This window comes from Caretta caretta, chromosome 7 (genome assembly GCF_965140235.1).
Source record: "Caretta caretta isolate rCarCar2 chromosome 7, rCarCar1.hap1, whole genome shotgun sequence".
NCBI classification, from domain to species: domain Eukaryota; kingdom Metazoa; phylum Chordata; order Testudines; family Cheloniidae; genus Caretta; species Caretta caretta.
In genome coordinates, this window is record NC_134212.1 from 39,213,318 (window position 1) to 39,229,935 (window position 16,618).

The following is a 16,618-nucleotide window of genomic DNA, read 5'->3' on the forward strand; positions in this document are numbered from 1 at the left end:
GCATTCTACCCTCCAACCTGGCTCCCTCTCCACTACAATACCCAGGCCTCCCCCACCACAAGCAGGGAATGCATCTCCCTGAAGTCTTCACCATCAGGTATACAAGTATCTCTATTGCTGCTACTTCCCCCTCTTCTATAACCCAACTCACATGCAGTGCCTGAAACAAAGGACAACTAAGTTTCAGTGGAAAGGTGTTCCTGGTAATGTTCCAAAATGGTTGGAGGGTGGAATTTGTGGCAGGGCCAATGAGAGAACTCACAGCCAGGATCTCTGTTCCAGAATATTTATGTTTGAAAGAAAAATAGTCCAACCATCATCCAACAGATATACCCCATTGGTGAGAAGCAGTTGGGTGTCAGAACTTGTAAAGTTCCTTAATACTGTTTTCAACCTGGGTCCACCAAAGATTTAGTGGTGCTATGCAGTACGTTGGCTAAAACTCAACCAATTGAGATTGTTTTGACCAATGTTACATCAACAGTCTGATCTTAATGTCTGTGCAAAACAAAAACAAACACCTAGAAACTTTCTGAAAAATGGCTGCGGGGGCTTATATTTCTGCAACCTCTAGCTCAAATAACCCCATATTTGGGTCACTAATCCTATCCCGCACCCTCTTGAAGCGCACACAATTTCAAAGGAATCCAACTAATTGTGCCATTTCTTAAGAGGACTTGGGTCAACCTTTAAACAGAAGTCATGATGCAAACTTAATTATAGTGGTGCAGCAGCACTTTAATACTGTTTACAATAGCATTTAAAAACACTGCTTTTGCCTGGAAGAAAGAAAGGGGTGGGGTGGGGAATGAGAGGATCAAAGCAGCAAACAAAACAAAAATCAAACAACTGGGAAATATTTACTCAGGAAAGTCCTTGTGTGTATAAAGAGACGTTTTGCTCACATGTTAGATCTGAACGGAAGCAAATTTGTGCTTCCTTTCACGGGCAAAGTGTTTGTTTTGGTTTTGTTGTATTTTAAAAAGTACTAATATGAGTGCTGTGGAATTATTACAGACTCATTTGGTATAATATTTGTGTATTTTCCCATTTTGCCACATACAAAAAGCGTGCTGGTAAGGTTTAGCTCATAAGGTCTTTGCAGCTGTTTAGTGCCTGACAGTGGAACCAGAGATCCTTGAGGCTTCAGGTGGTACTGCACAACAAAATAAAATAATAGGGTGCATGTAAACATCTATGGCAACCTAAGAGTTAAAATAAAATACAAACATAGCTTTCATTTCTTATAATTCAGTAACTCATCTCAAATCTATTGCCAAATTTATTACTATAGTTTAGTGGCAGTAGGGAATTTGATGAATAATGATGGCATTACAAACAAGAAATAGAAGCAGAACAGAAATATGCTGGTACAGCTGAGTATGGTAGTCCTTGGAATAATTCAAACATATTTCCAGAACATTTGGAAAGAAGCTTCTTTATAAGGTCTACTTAATTGGGTAGGGTATGAGCAGCTGTAACAGAGCAATGTCTCACAGTTTATGCTTTTCAATAATATTTAAAACACCCTTATTTTTATTATTAATAATGAAGGTGGACAGGAAAAATTAATAATAATTAGAAAAGGAGTTGAATACATTCATATATTAAAAAAAGGAGTACTTGTGGCACCTTAGAGACTAACCAATTTATTTGACAGGTTTTATTTTGTGAGCTATGAAAGCTTATGCTCAAATAAATTGGTTAGTCTCTAAGGTGCCACAAGTACTCCTTTTCTTTTTGCGGATACAGACTAACACGCTGCTACTCTGAAACCTTCATATATTAAAGAATCATTACATGTTTGGCTGGACATCACATAAGGTCAAATGTAAAGTTTAATTATCTCAAACATACATTTACAGCAATATTTTCCCATAGTTAATTCCTTTCAGCAAGATTCTGTAGAAAACAGGAGGCAAGACAGCATAAGTCATGTGTCAGAACTGCGCCCCCCCCCAATACTGCTTGTACACCCACATATTCAGATGTGCTCTGCAGCTTCTACTGTCACAGTCATGGCCAGATCTACAAAATAATTTGCTATCCAATGTAATGAGCTCTTTTGAAAATCTGGACCCAGATGTGAGTGCTGATCTCTTATGGAAATCTGCATAGCCACTGTGCGTATGCACATTTCTTACCCTGCTCCTCCACTGGTCTTGGGACACATGAATACTTTTATTAAAAGTATCCCCCCTCCACCAACTGTCTGCTCAATATCTTATGTCCACGTGTTCTGTTTCAAAATACTAAATTGACACTTAAAACAAGGGACACCCCTTTGGAGCCAGCCTTTTTAGTCTCTGGCGTAAAACCAAAGAGTAGTGAAGAAAAAAATGCCAAAGTCTAACAGACATTTTCACAATTCAGCTTCTCATATTCCTTACAGAAACAGGATATTCTTAATTATCTTTGTCATAAGGCCATCTTCTCTCACATCATGTTAATAACAGAATGGAAGTCAGGTGGGACATCAGAGCAAACAGGGTACAGGCCTTTAAACAAGGCCACAATGGATACAGTGTGCAGAATTGTTAATGGTTTCAAGCATACAGGAAGTTGAATTCATTGAAGTAATAATGAGCACTGACAATCTGAAGATATTAAGGACACAGATCAAGGTGAGAAAAATATCTGGAAAGCCCACATGGTTATGGGATTCAGAAAAAAGTCATCACTTGCAGCAGCTAAACCAAGAAGAAATACAGACATCTGAAGTATAAATGAAGTATTACAGACTATTTAGGAGTTGGGAAGGGAAGACACTACACTGCTTTTGTGAAGAGAAGAGACTATGTCACTTTTGAGAACAATGTTTTAAATTACATGGATCCACATGAAATGAATACCCGAGTAATCCCTATTATTGGGCCAAATTCTACTCATAATTGTTCAGTATCAATCTTAAAAAATAATACAGAAGCAAATGTGGACAATAGGGGACATTAAAAATATACAGAAGTTTGCTCTCACACCTGAAATCAGGATAATACTATTTCACACTTTAAAAAAAGCTTTATTATTTACAAGATATAATACCTGCAAAATATAAATATAAATATACACACACACATTATATATATATATATAAAAACACATTTTAATAAGATAGGTAATAAACCCTGTGAACAGTTTTGAATGCATGCTCCACAGAGAGGAATAAGACATAAAAATACATATTCAGTGTAATACACAAGATCCTCTCCTGCCTTAACTTCTCACCTCACCTAGCAGAATTGTGTTATATTACTTTACATTTCACTTTCTTCCCCCACCCCCCTCCATTATATGCATTCTGGCAACCCCCAATGCTTCCTTTTTAATGGCATTTGCTGTTTGAATGTCATGATTCTTCTGCAAATATTAGGAAAGATGCCCATATTTATTCAACATCACGCAGCCCTCCATTCTGAAGAGGCTTTCAGAAGAAGCTGTTTTTACTGACTATTGTGAACTCCAACCCTGTAATTCCAATGTCTAATAACAACTCTGCTATCAACAAACAAAAAGATCCAAATCCGTTGGTCCAGTGGTGTTCCATCTAGCTTAGATACACTGGCCGAAATACAAAATTTAAGCCCAAATGATGTTTCTTTGGAATGTTAACCAAACTTTACTGAAATATTTTGCCAAATCATTATTTCTAATACTTTAGAAACTAAGTTTACAGTGGTCAATTTCTTTTGGACACCTTCAGCATTTGTTGCCATGTCTCATCTATTCATATGGGCAAACACTGACCCTGCTAACACTTATGCACATAAGTAACTACACATATGAACAGCCCCACTGAACTCAATGCAGGCAATCAGGTGTATAAACTTATGTAGATAAGTGTTTGCATGGATGAAGACTATGAATATATTTCCAGTAAAGCTTGTAGGGAAAATGTAACTGCTCCAATTTTAAATCAACATCTTTTATATCTTTATAACTCTATTCTCTATTGTTATATCAAATCATTTTCTGAACCTTTCCCAAATGTCTAAAAACAACAGCAGTTCATCACTTGATCTAATAGAAAACTACGTATTTCAGACTACTCAATGACAAATAGGCTACTTACTATTAAAAAAAAAAAAAAAAAAAGAGTTAGGGAGAAAACCAGCCAAGAAGAAAACAAACACTTTCAGATATAGAAGGAAACAATTCCAAATCTGAAATTACACTACTGATCATTCCAAATGAATAATGTTCTCTTGTGGTGATCTTGAGAACACTAGGTCATTTCAGTCCAAAGGCACTATTACCAGATAAAGGTGAAAAATTTGATACTTTCTAAATGATGGAAATAATTTTAAAATAAGATTTTCTTATTAAAAACATGTGCAGGTAAGAGAGTCCCTTCTAGATCGGGTATTAGGTTATCCCAGTCTTCCTACCACCTAACTTTTTACCAGTTTTTTTACTTTTTACCAAACTCTGCATAAAAGATCAGGGAAAAGATGGTACTAACCTGTGCACCACTGGCCATTGGATGCACATGAAGGGACCCATACTGCCATAAAAGGTCCCACTGATTGCATGTGAGCAGACTCCTGTGCTATCTCATTTCAGGATTGATGCCTATATTGTTAATTATAATTTTATCTAAAATTCCCAAGCTTGATAATGGAACACATACAATACCACTAGTTTTTTAACCCCCACTCCGGTAATTTCCAATCTGTAATTTAACAGACACTACCAGTGGTAATTCTCTGGCTTTTCAACAGGTTGGAAACCAGACATTTAAGGAACAGCAGCAATGGTCTTAGATGCACTTGTGAAAATATAATGTAGACTTCTCTCTATAGCAAACTGCAAATAGATGTTAATACCAGAAAAATGATTACTTGAAAGTCTGGCAGGAGAAAATATCAGAAAATGAATGGAGACAGATCAGGGCAATAACCAAGATGGTTTTGATTTGTGTTAATTGTCTCAAAATGAAAGAAAAATTCAAGTGCATAAGCAATTAAACACCAAACTATTTACATGTGACTGAAAAGGGGAACATGGATAAGAGCCTCAAGATTGTGTGGAATGCTCAGTGCTTTTAAACGCATTCAGTGGAACTGTTCCAAGATCAGCCATTTCTAAGAGCGCATTAAAAACACACCTCAGAAGAGAAACTGGAGAACATTTCTTTACTGTGACTCTGTGGAAAGGCAGCTGAGATGAGCCCTTAGAACTCATTTTGTTATCATTTATTGCCACAAGTTTCATTCCCTTGCTCCCTGCATGTGAAAATAGCTCCTATAGTTTGCCAGTGACTGCAGTATAAACTTTGTTTCCTTGCCTTTCAGTTTCCTGATCCCCTTTTCTCTTTAAGCATTAACATGAGAAGACCGAAGGAATACTATGGAGCTATTTAAAGTCAGCTGTCTTCTTAATATGTTGAGATTTAACCACCAAAATATTTTACTTACCACTCCTGGGAATATTTTTTGCAGTCTATCTGCTGCCGCAAGTGCCTTAGGCTTCCCACCATCAAGACAGTCTTCAAACTCGTATAGAGGCTGCCGTACAGGGTTGGAATAGGAGATTTTTGCATTGTCCACAAATGTGATCTGTCTGACTCCCCATCCCTAAACAAATAAAAAAATCCAAGTAATTGGTAATGACTAATTTAACACTGTAAGACTTTAGTTCAAAGGATGTAACAGAAACCCCTTTGAGTCTATAACATTAAAAGCGTAAGTGGACTTTTGTTCACATTTTCAAATTCTAGGTTTAACTGCAGATTGTTATTACAGTTTTAGAAGCTTGCTATAGAAAAATTCCTTTTGATCACACTGAACTGTCTCTCACTGGCACAATTATTTATTTCAAATATTTTGGTTTGAATTTGATTTTGTGAACTCGTGTTATTTTATTCAGGACAAAATTTCACTTTGTACCTGGGCAGTTTTTAATAAAAAAAAAAAAGAAAACATAAAACTGCAACATTTCTGTGATACACACATATCCCATATATATGTTGATTTCATTGTATTCTTCCATTCTTTAGCACAAGGATGAAAAAAGTAAACTTTACGAGAGAGAGCAAGTTACCTTCAGGAGTAACTCTGGTACTTACCATTAAGGTTCTGGCTACACAACAACCCAGTGTACCAGCTCCTAGCAGCAGACACTTAGAAGACACAACTTTCTCCAGGTCAAGAGTAGGCACCAACCGCCAGCACATCAATTTAAGATTAAGATCCACAGATGACTCAGCTAACCTATATAATGAAATAAAAAAACCAAACATCATCATTCCTGAATACTCTCTAATGCAGCATTGGCCTTTTGTTCCAACTAAGCACTGGTTCTCAGTTTGTATTTATTTATTTTGGGTGGGGTGGGCTGGAGCTCCCCCCCAACTCATTGCCCCAAATCCCTCTGTGATATACCCCAGCATTTGCGATCATCTCTCTCCTTCTGTCCGCTTGATCTCAGATGAGTTTTCCTTCTCTTTTTAAACCTTGTCTTCTCTATTTTTAAATTTATTCTTCACTGACTTTTTAGTTTTTGTTTCTATATTCTGCCTGTCTGAGGTTTTTACATGTCTCCCATCAATTAAGTATCTGATTACATCACAATCCTGAATGTATTTAGCTTATATTTATTCATAATCCTTATTGTATTTATCCTTTAGGTTGGAAAGTATTATTATCCCCATTTTACAGATGGGGAACTGAAGCATACAGAGAATAAGTCACAACGGTTACACAGGAAGTCTGTGGTGGAACAGGGAATTGAACCTGGGTCTCTTGGGTGTTAGGCTAGCATCCTAAGCAATGGATCATCCTTCTCTACAGGCAAAAAGGAGATAGCCACCTTTGAAGGGTCTCTAGTAAAGGGTGAATGTGCACACAGGGCTGACCCAAGCAGCACAGATGCAGAATTGAAAAGCTCAGGCTAGCAGGCTACATGTGAGCTCTTCCTCTCACAGTCACTTGTGCCTAGATCAGAGGTGGGCAAACTACAGCCTGCGAGCCACATCCAGCCCGTGGGACCCTCCTGCCCGGCCCCTGAGCTCCTAGCCCTGGAGGCTAGCCCCCGGCCCCTCCCCTGCTGTTCCCCCTCCCCCTCCGTGCCACGCTCTGGGCGGCAGACAGCGCAGTTGCAGAACCGCAGCCTGACCCAGTGCTCTGGGTGGCACAGCTGTAGCACTGCCAGCCACTAGTGCTCCAGGCAGCGCGGTAAGGGGGCAGGGGAGTTTGGGGGTATCGTCAGGGATTGGGGGTGTGGATAGGGGTCGAGGGGGTCAGAGGGCGGGGAATGGGAGGTTGGATGGGGCAGGGGTCCCGTGGGGGCAGTCAGGGATGGGGGGTCCGGGGATGGTCAGGGGACAGGGAGGTTGGATGGGGCAGGAGTCCTGGGGGAGTTGTCAGGGGAGGGGAGGGGGGTCGGATAGAAGGCTGGGGCTTGGCCACACATGGCTGTTTGGGGAGACACAGCCTCCCTCCCCTAACCAGCCCTCCATACAATTTTGGAAACCCAATGTGGCACTCAGGCCAAAATATTTGCCCACGCCTGGCCTAGATACTACAGAGCTAAATGCAGATATACAACAGAGAGATCAATTTATCTTGCATATCTGTATCTAACTGAGCTTTAGAGGAGCACATCCAAGGTCGGGAAACATTGCACTAGCTAATAAAATAGCTAAATCAGTATACAGTATAAGCATCTCTGAGAATACTTAAAATGAAAAGTAAAAATCACAGAATCTGCTTCAGCATTACACTCCCTGCTATGAATAAAGAACCTTGTCAACAGATTTGACGTTAATCAGTCCATGCTATTTGCTCTCATATACTTTGGCCCTTGCAGAGAATTCTTAAAGGTACTATGAATAAATTCTACTAAACATTTTGTTAATCAGATATATAGTAATAAAAAAGGAAAAGATGAAGCTCTGTTTACCTACAGCATTATTTACCTATGCAAATTTTGACATTCTATCCTATTGTCCTCTCATATATCAATCAATACACCAAAAATAGTAACACAAACTTTTATAAAAATGTTTACTGTGGTTCTTACAAATGAATTAGAAAGATGCTGAAACAAGAACAACAAGACAATCAGTAATTGTCCTATTTTTAAAAACTTACTCACTAGGTATTTGACAAGATTGCCATTAAACATATACTTCATGCTAGGAAAAATCGTATACTCCAGAGGCCCATAAGTAATTAACTGCTATGCTGATGACATCATCATCATCATCTGGACCCCTGGAAAAGAAGCGCTTGAGGAATTCCACCATGATTTCAACAATTTCCATCCCACCATCAACCTCCGCCTAGACCAATCCACACAAGCAGTCCGTTTCCTGGACACTACTGTGCTAATAAGCGATGGTCACATAAACACCACAAACCTATACCGGAAACCTACTGACCACTATACTTACCTACATGCCTCCAGCTTCCATCCAGGACACACCACACGATCCATTGTCTACAGCGAAGCTCTAAGATACAACTGCATTTGCTCCAATCCCTCAGACAGAGACAAACACCTACAAGATCTCTATTAATCATTCTTAAAACTACAATACCCACCTCCTGAAGTGAAAAAACAGATTGACAGAGCCAGAAGAGTACCAAGAAGTCACCTACTACAGGACAGGCCCAACAAAGAAAATAATAGAACGCCACAAGCTGTCACCCTCAGTCCCACTAAAACCTCTCCAGTGCATCATCAAAGATCTACAACCTATCCTGAAAAATGATCCCTCACTCTCACAGATCTTGGGAGACAGACCAGTCCTTGCTTACAGACAGCTCCCCAACCTGAAGCAAATACTCTCCAGCAACCACACACCACACCACAAACACATTAACCCAGGAACCTATCCTTGCAACAAAGCCCGATGCCAACTCTGTCCGTATATTTATTCAAGTGACACCATCATAGGGCCTAATCACATTAGCCATGCCATCAGGGGCTCATTCATCTGCACATTTACCAATGTGCTATATGCCATCATGTGCCAGCAATGCCCCTCTGCCATGTACGTTGGCCAGACTAGATAGTCTCTACACAAAAGAATAAATGGACACAAATCTGACATCAGGAATCATAACATTCAAAAACCGGTAGGAGAACACTTCATCCTCTCTGGCCACTCAGTAAAAGACTTAAGGGTGGCAATTTTGCAACAGAAAAGCTTCAAAAACAGACTCCAACGAGAAACTGCTGAGCTTGAATTAATATGCAAACTAGATACCATTAACTTGGGTTTGAACAGAGACTGGGAGTGGCTGGGTCATTACACATATTGAATCTATTTCCCCATGTTAAGTATCTTCACACCTTCTTGTCAACTGTCTAAATGGACCATCTTGATTATCACTACAAAAGTTTTTTTCTCCTGCTGATAATCGCTCATCTTAATTAATTAGCCTCTTACAGTCTGTATGGCAACTTCCACCTTCTCTGTATGTATATGTATATATCTTCTTACTATATGTTCCATTCTATGCGTCCGATGAAGTGGGCTTTAGCCCACGAAAGCTTATGCTCCAATAAATTTGTTAGTCTCAAAGGTGCCACAAGTACTCCTGTTCTTTAAACCAAATAAGGCAGTCCATGAAAATTACATTTATTTTCATAGAGTTTAAGTCCAGAAGGGGCATTAGATCATCCAGTCTGACCTCCTGAATAGCGCAGACCATTAGATATTTCACTCAAGTACTCCTATATTAAGCCCAGTGACACTAGTTGGACTGAAGCATTTCAGTCCTCAGGAGACTAAACTACTGTGTGCCACAGACAGAAAACAGGAGAGACCACAATGCCACCAATGCTCAAGGCCTCTGCAAAGGCAGGAAAGTGATGAGGTGAGATATGCCCAAATGATTCCAGCAGGCAATCCATGCCCCATGCTGTAAGGGAAGGTGGGGAAAAATAATTTAATTATTTTGGATTAAGTCCAAAGCCCATGGAAGTTAATGGAATTGGATCACGCCCCTAAAGTCTGCTGGACAAGTCACTGACCCACATTTTATATTTCAAGGTGAACAGCCTCTGACCCAAGTTTGAAAATGAGAAGCAGCCTTTCACCTCAGATTCTATCCAAATGCCACAGGTAATCTGTCCCATCCCCTAGCCTGCTACTTTGTTAAATTCTTTCTCTGATGCCCCTCAGCTAATCACCCTCACACTGCACAAGAATGATTATACATGAGTGCAGTATTGATCACTGTGTGGAAGCTTTAAAGGATACCAAAGCAGTTAACCAATTTTATTTTCAGCCTATGTTGTATTTGCTCGCTGGTCAATGCACCAGGCTTTTAAAGTTCTGAGCAGAGCAGATCACAGCAGCTTATCCGTGAGGGAGATAAATGACACATAACAAACAGGAGCCTTCTTTCTGCCAGAACCAGCCCTCCTTACACTCAGCATGGTCCCCTCTTTCAGTCTCACATAAGTCTTGATTTGTTTTTATCACCTCATTTTTGCAGAGGGATCCACTACATCACATCCAGTCATTGAGTACAGCTATGCATCATACACTAATTTTTTTGCATCTTCCAGCTTCTCCTCAGGAAGGGCTGTGTGTATCTTTTCTACCTTTTCCATCATTCACTTGTAGACCTCAGAAGTAGAGGGAGTGGAAAACTATCCATAAAATTAAAACTGTTCAATACTGCAAGGTGCTAAACACCCTCAACTTCCACTGACTTCAGCAGCAGTTGAGGGCATGCACCTTCTCACAGGACCATTCTGCACCCTGCACAATCAAAACCAAGGGACACAATGATGGAAGTTACCAAGGCCACATTCTTTACAGCAGTCAACCTGTTCTTATGTCTTGCCAGCCATTAAGTACATTGTGAGTCTGCATTGATAAAGTTAAACTAAAAAGGAAGGACAATAAGTAAAATCACAGACTTCAACAGTACAAACATACGTCTATGCACAGAAACACAGGTACACAGAAATACAGCTTGCATTCAATTTAACTTTAAAAAATAACTAATCTGGATTTCCAAATTAGTGCCCCATTCTGGAAGCACTTATTACTAGGCATGGTGCTTTCTACTCTGAGAAGTTCCACTGTCTTCAATGGGACCTTTCATGGGAGTCTACATTGCACCTGGTAAAAATGGACGGCAGGATTATCACAACTGTATTTTCTTATCTGACAAAGCACATTTAAGATCCAGGTAGTCTTTGGACCTTACATTCTCATTCCCCATACCCTCAAAGCCTGGTATATTTCAGGCCTGATCAGATTATAAATGTGTTTAAACCACCACATACCTTTTAGGATCCATACATTCACTGAGATTCACCATTCTTGGACCCATGCCTCCTTTTTGGTTTTTCTCCCATCCAACAGCTTTTGGACAATCTACTTTTCAAAAAACCAAACAAACAAAAAACTCCATATTAAAAACCTAAATTTCACCTTGCCAAACAAAAAAAACCACACACACACACTCTGCCCTACCACCACCTTTCCCAAAACTGTCAATTCATTAAGGATGTTAAATAACTGAACTCTTCACTGCAATATAGATTCTATTATATGGCAAAAATTTGGTAGAAAGTGTCCCTTTTTTCATATTGAGTGCACCACGCACTGCTTTTTATTCTAGTGTTTTAAAGCATGTTAGTTGAAAAGTCTTAGCTAACATGCTTTTAAACTTGTTTTCCTAGTCTGGACATAACCTCTAACATACTGAACCTAAATAGACTTGGCTGCACCTAATTAGTTCCCAGCTGTGAGTGTCTCCCTGAGCTGTCTCTGGAGTCTGGCCGGGAATTAACCCTCAAAATCTCAGGCCATTGTCAAGACAGATGGGTCTTTCTCCTAAAGACATCATTGGGGCAGGGGACAGCAGAACACCAGATCCCCTCAAGAGTACCAAAAATCTTGTTCACCCACACACATGTGCCTATATCAGCTTTTAAACTGAAGCCTCCTGTATGTGAGTATTAAATTTGGCATCTACAGATATATTTTTTCAGCACAGAGCAGCCACAGTGTGCTAGGCACTTTAGAGACTGAGAAAAGACATGGGAAGAAGTGAGAGAAAGGGAGGAAAAAGTTTACAAGAATAAGAATGTGTGGTTCTTTTGATTAGCAATATTTAATATTACATTTTCTATCTCCATCTGTAAGCTTGTTAACTATTTTAATATCTACACGGTTCTTTCCCAGGTATTTCTTAAGCTTCTTATAAGTAATAAACAAACAGTGTGATTCTCAGAGCTAGAAGAGAGGCATATGAATCAGAACATCTGTGTTCTATTCCCAGCTCTGACAAAGACTAGCAAAGAGCTACACTCATGTTTAAAGTGGTGCACAGGACTGGGGGCTAAGTGACCTTGGGCAAGTCACTTCACTTCTCCATGCCTTGGTGTCCCTACCTGGGTATAAACCCACTTGCTGACTTCGCATGCATGGTGACTTTTATTTTAACTATTATTTGTGAAATACTCTGAGACCCTCAGATGAAAGGACCTATAAATAGTTTTGTTCTGATGCAATATTATCAATAGCAACTGAGTCCTGGTTTCCCAAATTCACAATGCATTGCTCTAATTTCCTTCAGGTCTTCATACCACGAGACATAGATACAAAAACACCCCAAACTCCAAACATACCAAAATTGTGATTTTTGTGGTTTTATCAATCTACTCTGTAGTTTCAGAAATTAGAGTTTCATGCACTTATTACGATTGTGTGTATTTTTGGTAGTCTAGTGATTAAACACACTTTTAATAAGAAATGATAACATACACGAATAATGTATGCACTGTTACAGAAATTACCTGTTGTTGTATCATGCTTGTAATTAAAATGAGAGCATAATGGCTCGGTGATTATGGCAGAAGAAAAAAAAATCTTACTCTCAAAGTAAATTATCCTCTTTCCTTCTGGAAGATAAAACTATTTTCTTCAGAAAGACATTTGAATAATTTAAGATGCACTAAAACAACCAAGTCCAGTGGCACCTTAAAGACTAATAGATTTATTTGGGCATAAGCTTTCGTGGGTAAAAACCCCACTTCTTCAAATGAATGGAGTGAAAATTACAGAAACAGGCACAAATATATATTGGCACATGAAGAAAAGGGAGTTACTTTACAAGTGGAGAACCGAAGTTGAAGGCCAATTTAATCAGGGTGGATGTGGTCCACACCCAAGAATTGATGAGGAGGTGTCAATACCAAGAGAGGGAAAATTGCTTTTATAGTGAGCCAACCACTCCCAGTCCCTATTCAAGCCCAACCTGATGGTATTAAGTTTGTAAATGAATTGTAACTCAGAAGTTTGTCTTTGAAGTCTATTTTTGAAGGTTTTTTGTTGAAGAATGCTACTTTTAAATCTGTTATTGAGTGTCCAGGGAGACTGAAGTGTTCTCCTACTGGCTTTTGTACATTATCATTCCTGATGTCTGATTTGCGTCCATTTATCCTTTTACGTAGAGACTGTCCGATCTGGCCAATGTACATGGCAAAGGGGCATTGCTGTCACATGATGGCATATATCACATTAGTAGATGTGCAGGTGAATGAGCCTCTGATGGTGTGGCTGGGTCCTATGATGGTGTCGCTAGAGTAGATATGGGGACAGAGAAGGCAACGAAGTTTCTTACAGGGATAGGGTCCTGGGTTAGTGTTTCTGTGGTGTGGTGTGTAGTTGCTGGTGAGTAATTTTCACTCCATACATCTGAAGAAGTGGGTTTTTTACCCACAAAAGCTTATGCCCAAATAAATCTGTTAGTGTTTAAGGTGCCACCGGACTCCTCGTTGTTTTTGTGGATACAGACTAACACGGCTACCCCTCTGATACTTAAGATGCACTATTTTTGAGGTAGCGGTTAACATCAGCAACAAGTTAGCAGCACTAACCTCTCCTCTATCTTCTTAGTGATCATGGAGAAGAGAAGTCAAGTAACATTAGTTTCCATATTCTGAAAGCCATCCTTTGACAATGGATTACCTGGGCTCTGTGGCATCTGTGGAAGCTTTATTTCAAAGATGCTGCTGTGTGTTAGGTCTCTCACGCCTTGCATGGTCCTGTCTCTGAAGCAGAGCACTTCAACTGAATGGAGGTGGCTACCCCTGGCATTAAAATAATAAAATAAATAAATAGCAAGGTAGTTATAAAAGATCTGGAACTCCTCCAGCAGAAAAGGATAGTCAAGCAGGAACTTCGCTTTATTAGTCCTCTGGTGTCATAGAGGTTTAATCCTTTGGAAACTCAGGCTATGACAAATCTTCGATTGATATTGGATTCACATATGATAATGTGCCTATACTTCTATCTGATCAAATATGAAGAAACCCAATATGATTAATGAATACCTAAAGCAGTTCACTCTTATATGGAAACTGGTGCAGCTCCCCTGAAATTGCACTCGGGACTTCCCCACTGTTAACTACCCATCTGCACAATGTTACTGGGAACTAGAAGCAACATATGTTTTGAGGCATAATGACCAGAGAAGCCCCAGAGTACAATAAAGCTGCAATGACAGTGTAGAAGGAGGTGCCATCCTACTTCCTCCATGGCTTAGCACGCTCCTCAGAATCCTTCATCTGATTCAGTTTTTGTATCCTCCCCCTTCACCAACTTAGCTTTGCACCCATTATTCATATTCACTCAAGGTTGAGCACCAAAGTAAAATAATTAGGTGTTTGGCAAATAATGGAATTGGGGATTCTCATATCCCCACAGGATGCACAGATAGGTGATATGCACACAGAAATACCCTCCTATGCTATCGTTCACCTAGCAGCCTGGAAAATGCCACTGTTAATGTGGCTAAATGACGTCTGTCTCATTACACATTACTAGAAGGTCAAAAATTTGACGTTTCAGCTTAAGTTAACCAATCAAACAAACCAATGTTAGATAGATGGTATTTTATAATGCAAAAGATGACAGTGTGAAATAAAACAAAAACAGATGTTCAACCTGGCAATGCAGAAGAACTTTAGAGTATGTGTTCTTCAGACTTTAGCTCATGTACCATTGGTGGTCATTTGACAGTTTTATTCTCTATAACAAGACAGCTTTCCAATGGCACTTGCCCACATTAGCATCCTCAATTACTCTGTACCACACAACAAATAAATCCAGAGACTAGACTGGCTTTCAGGTTTTGCTTCTACTCATGTAGAAATCAGCTATATGATGAAGTGACAGTAGCTGCCCCTTAGTTTAAGTTAAAGCCAGCTTCCCTTTATAAACCCAGTTATTAACCCTCCTCTGCTCCAAATTCCCCCAAACGATGATTTTTTTTTAAACTTTTACCAAACTTTTCAGAAATAAATCTCTGCTCTGGAATGTGATGTAGCAGATTAAATTTCAGAAAGATTTGGAGTGGAAAGAATTTAAAAATAGGGCTCAAAAATCTAGAAACAAACCATTAAGAATGTGGGGAAAGGAGCCAAGAAATGAAGGATTATATGGAAGTAGCAACAGGCTGCATCCCTTGCCTTTGCCCACTTAAAATTTGCAAAAAATATGCAGAAAGATCAAAATAACAAATTTCTAAAGTATTATGGAATCCCATTTCCTATTCAAGGGATCCATTTCCAACACACTCCTAGTAATTTCTTATTTTCACCTTTGCATATAGTTTTCCATATTTCGGGGCAAAGTTAAGGTTCAGGGTGTGCTGTGTAAGTCAGATAGGCCGAAAAAAGGCCTCATCTAATAAGAGATAAAACCAGTACCATTTGTGTGCTACCATGACCAGTAAGTTCCGCAGCGGCCATCCTGGATACTGGGTAAAATTGCAGGGATCATAAACTCCAACTGTCACCTGCAAACAAAACAGCCCCATTGAAAACTCTATGCATAATAGCACAAGATTCACAGTAATAGCTGTCAGTGTATCTTGTTATTTTAAATGTTCTGTCAGTAAGAAATCACATATGGCATTTAAAAAAGAATTAACAACTCCTACGAAACTGTGACGTATTATATGCCATTTTACGCAGTTTAATGCTTCCCAAAGCTGCCAGTTTTCTTCATTTTGGTCACCTAACATTCACTTGTACTGCACTGCATCATATCCATTTCCTCAACTATCTAAGCCCAAACAGGTTTTTTAAAACTGCTTAAGATGCCTACCAAGTGGTCAGATTATTGCCTTGATTCATAAGCAAGCCCTCCTGTTGATCGATGGTGGATAATCATGGTATAAAAGGAGACAGGGTAATAGATGCTGGGTCAGTCAATGTAAAGGTAAAGTCACTGCAAGGGCAATCCTTTATTCAAGGATTTAAGCACAGACTCAGTTATTGCCCTCCAAACTGAACACTAAGAAAGGACTTTATTTTGTAAGATACAGGCTTCTCTCATATAGAGAGAGATCCCATCTGACAGGCCATGCTTGTATCTATGATCTAATATTATTTCAAATCACACTTACAGTGCCACTTTTTAAATTCAGTCTTTAAAGTTTCCTTATTTCAAAATACCTACATAGCCACAATACAATATTTCCTTATTTTAGAAAAGGAATGGAAAAAACAGAGGAAATAGGAGCTCAAATGTTATAAAACAGAGTTGAACTACTTCAATGACTATTTTAATTTCTTCCCTGTGTGTGAGATATGAATTGCTTTACAGACTTCTATTCTGCACAATTACCTCTCCCTCAGC

The 16,618-nt window shown here is 39.3% G+C and overlaps 1 protein-coding gene across 7 annotated transcripts in view; it reads right to left on the reverse strand.

Moving 5' to 3' along the window:
- ATG7 (autophagy related 7) overlaps positions 1–16,618 on the reverse strand; it is a 266,281-nt gene that overhangs the window by 229,310 nt on the left and 20,353 nt on the right. For 6 of the 7 annotated variants that reach the window (XM_048856908.2, XM_048856904.2, XM_048856903.1 and 3 more), the window contains 5 exons: positions 15,685–15,773; positions 13,943–14,064; positions 11,251–11,344; positions 6,065–6,209; positions 5,415–5,573 (listed from right to left, as the gene is read on the reverse strand). In XM_048856908.2, the coding sequence (XP_048712865.1) occupies positions 5,415–5,573; positions 6,065–6,209; positions 11,251–11,344; positions 13,943–14,064; positions 15,685–15,773 (609 nt within the window). The remainder of the gene's footprint in view (positions 1–5,414; positions 5,574–6,064; positions 6,210–11,250; positions 11,345–13,942; positions 14,065–15,684; positions 15,774–16,618) is intronic. The other variant, XM_048856905.2, reaches the window with a different exon arrangement.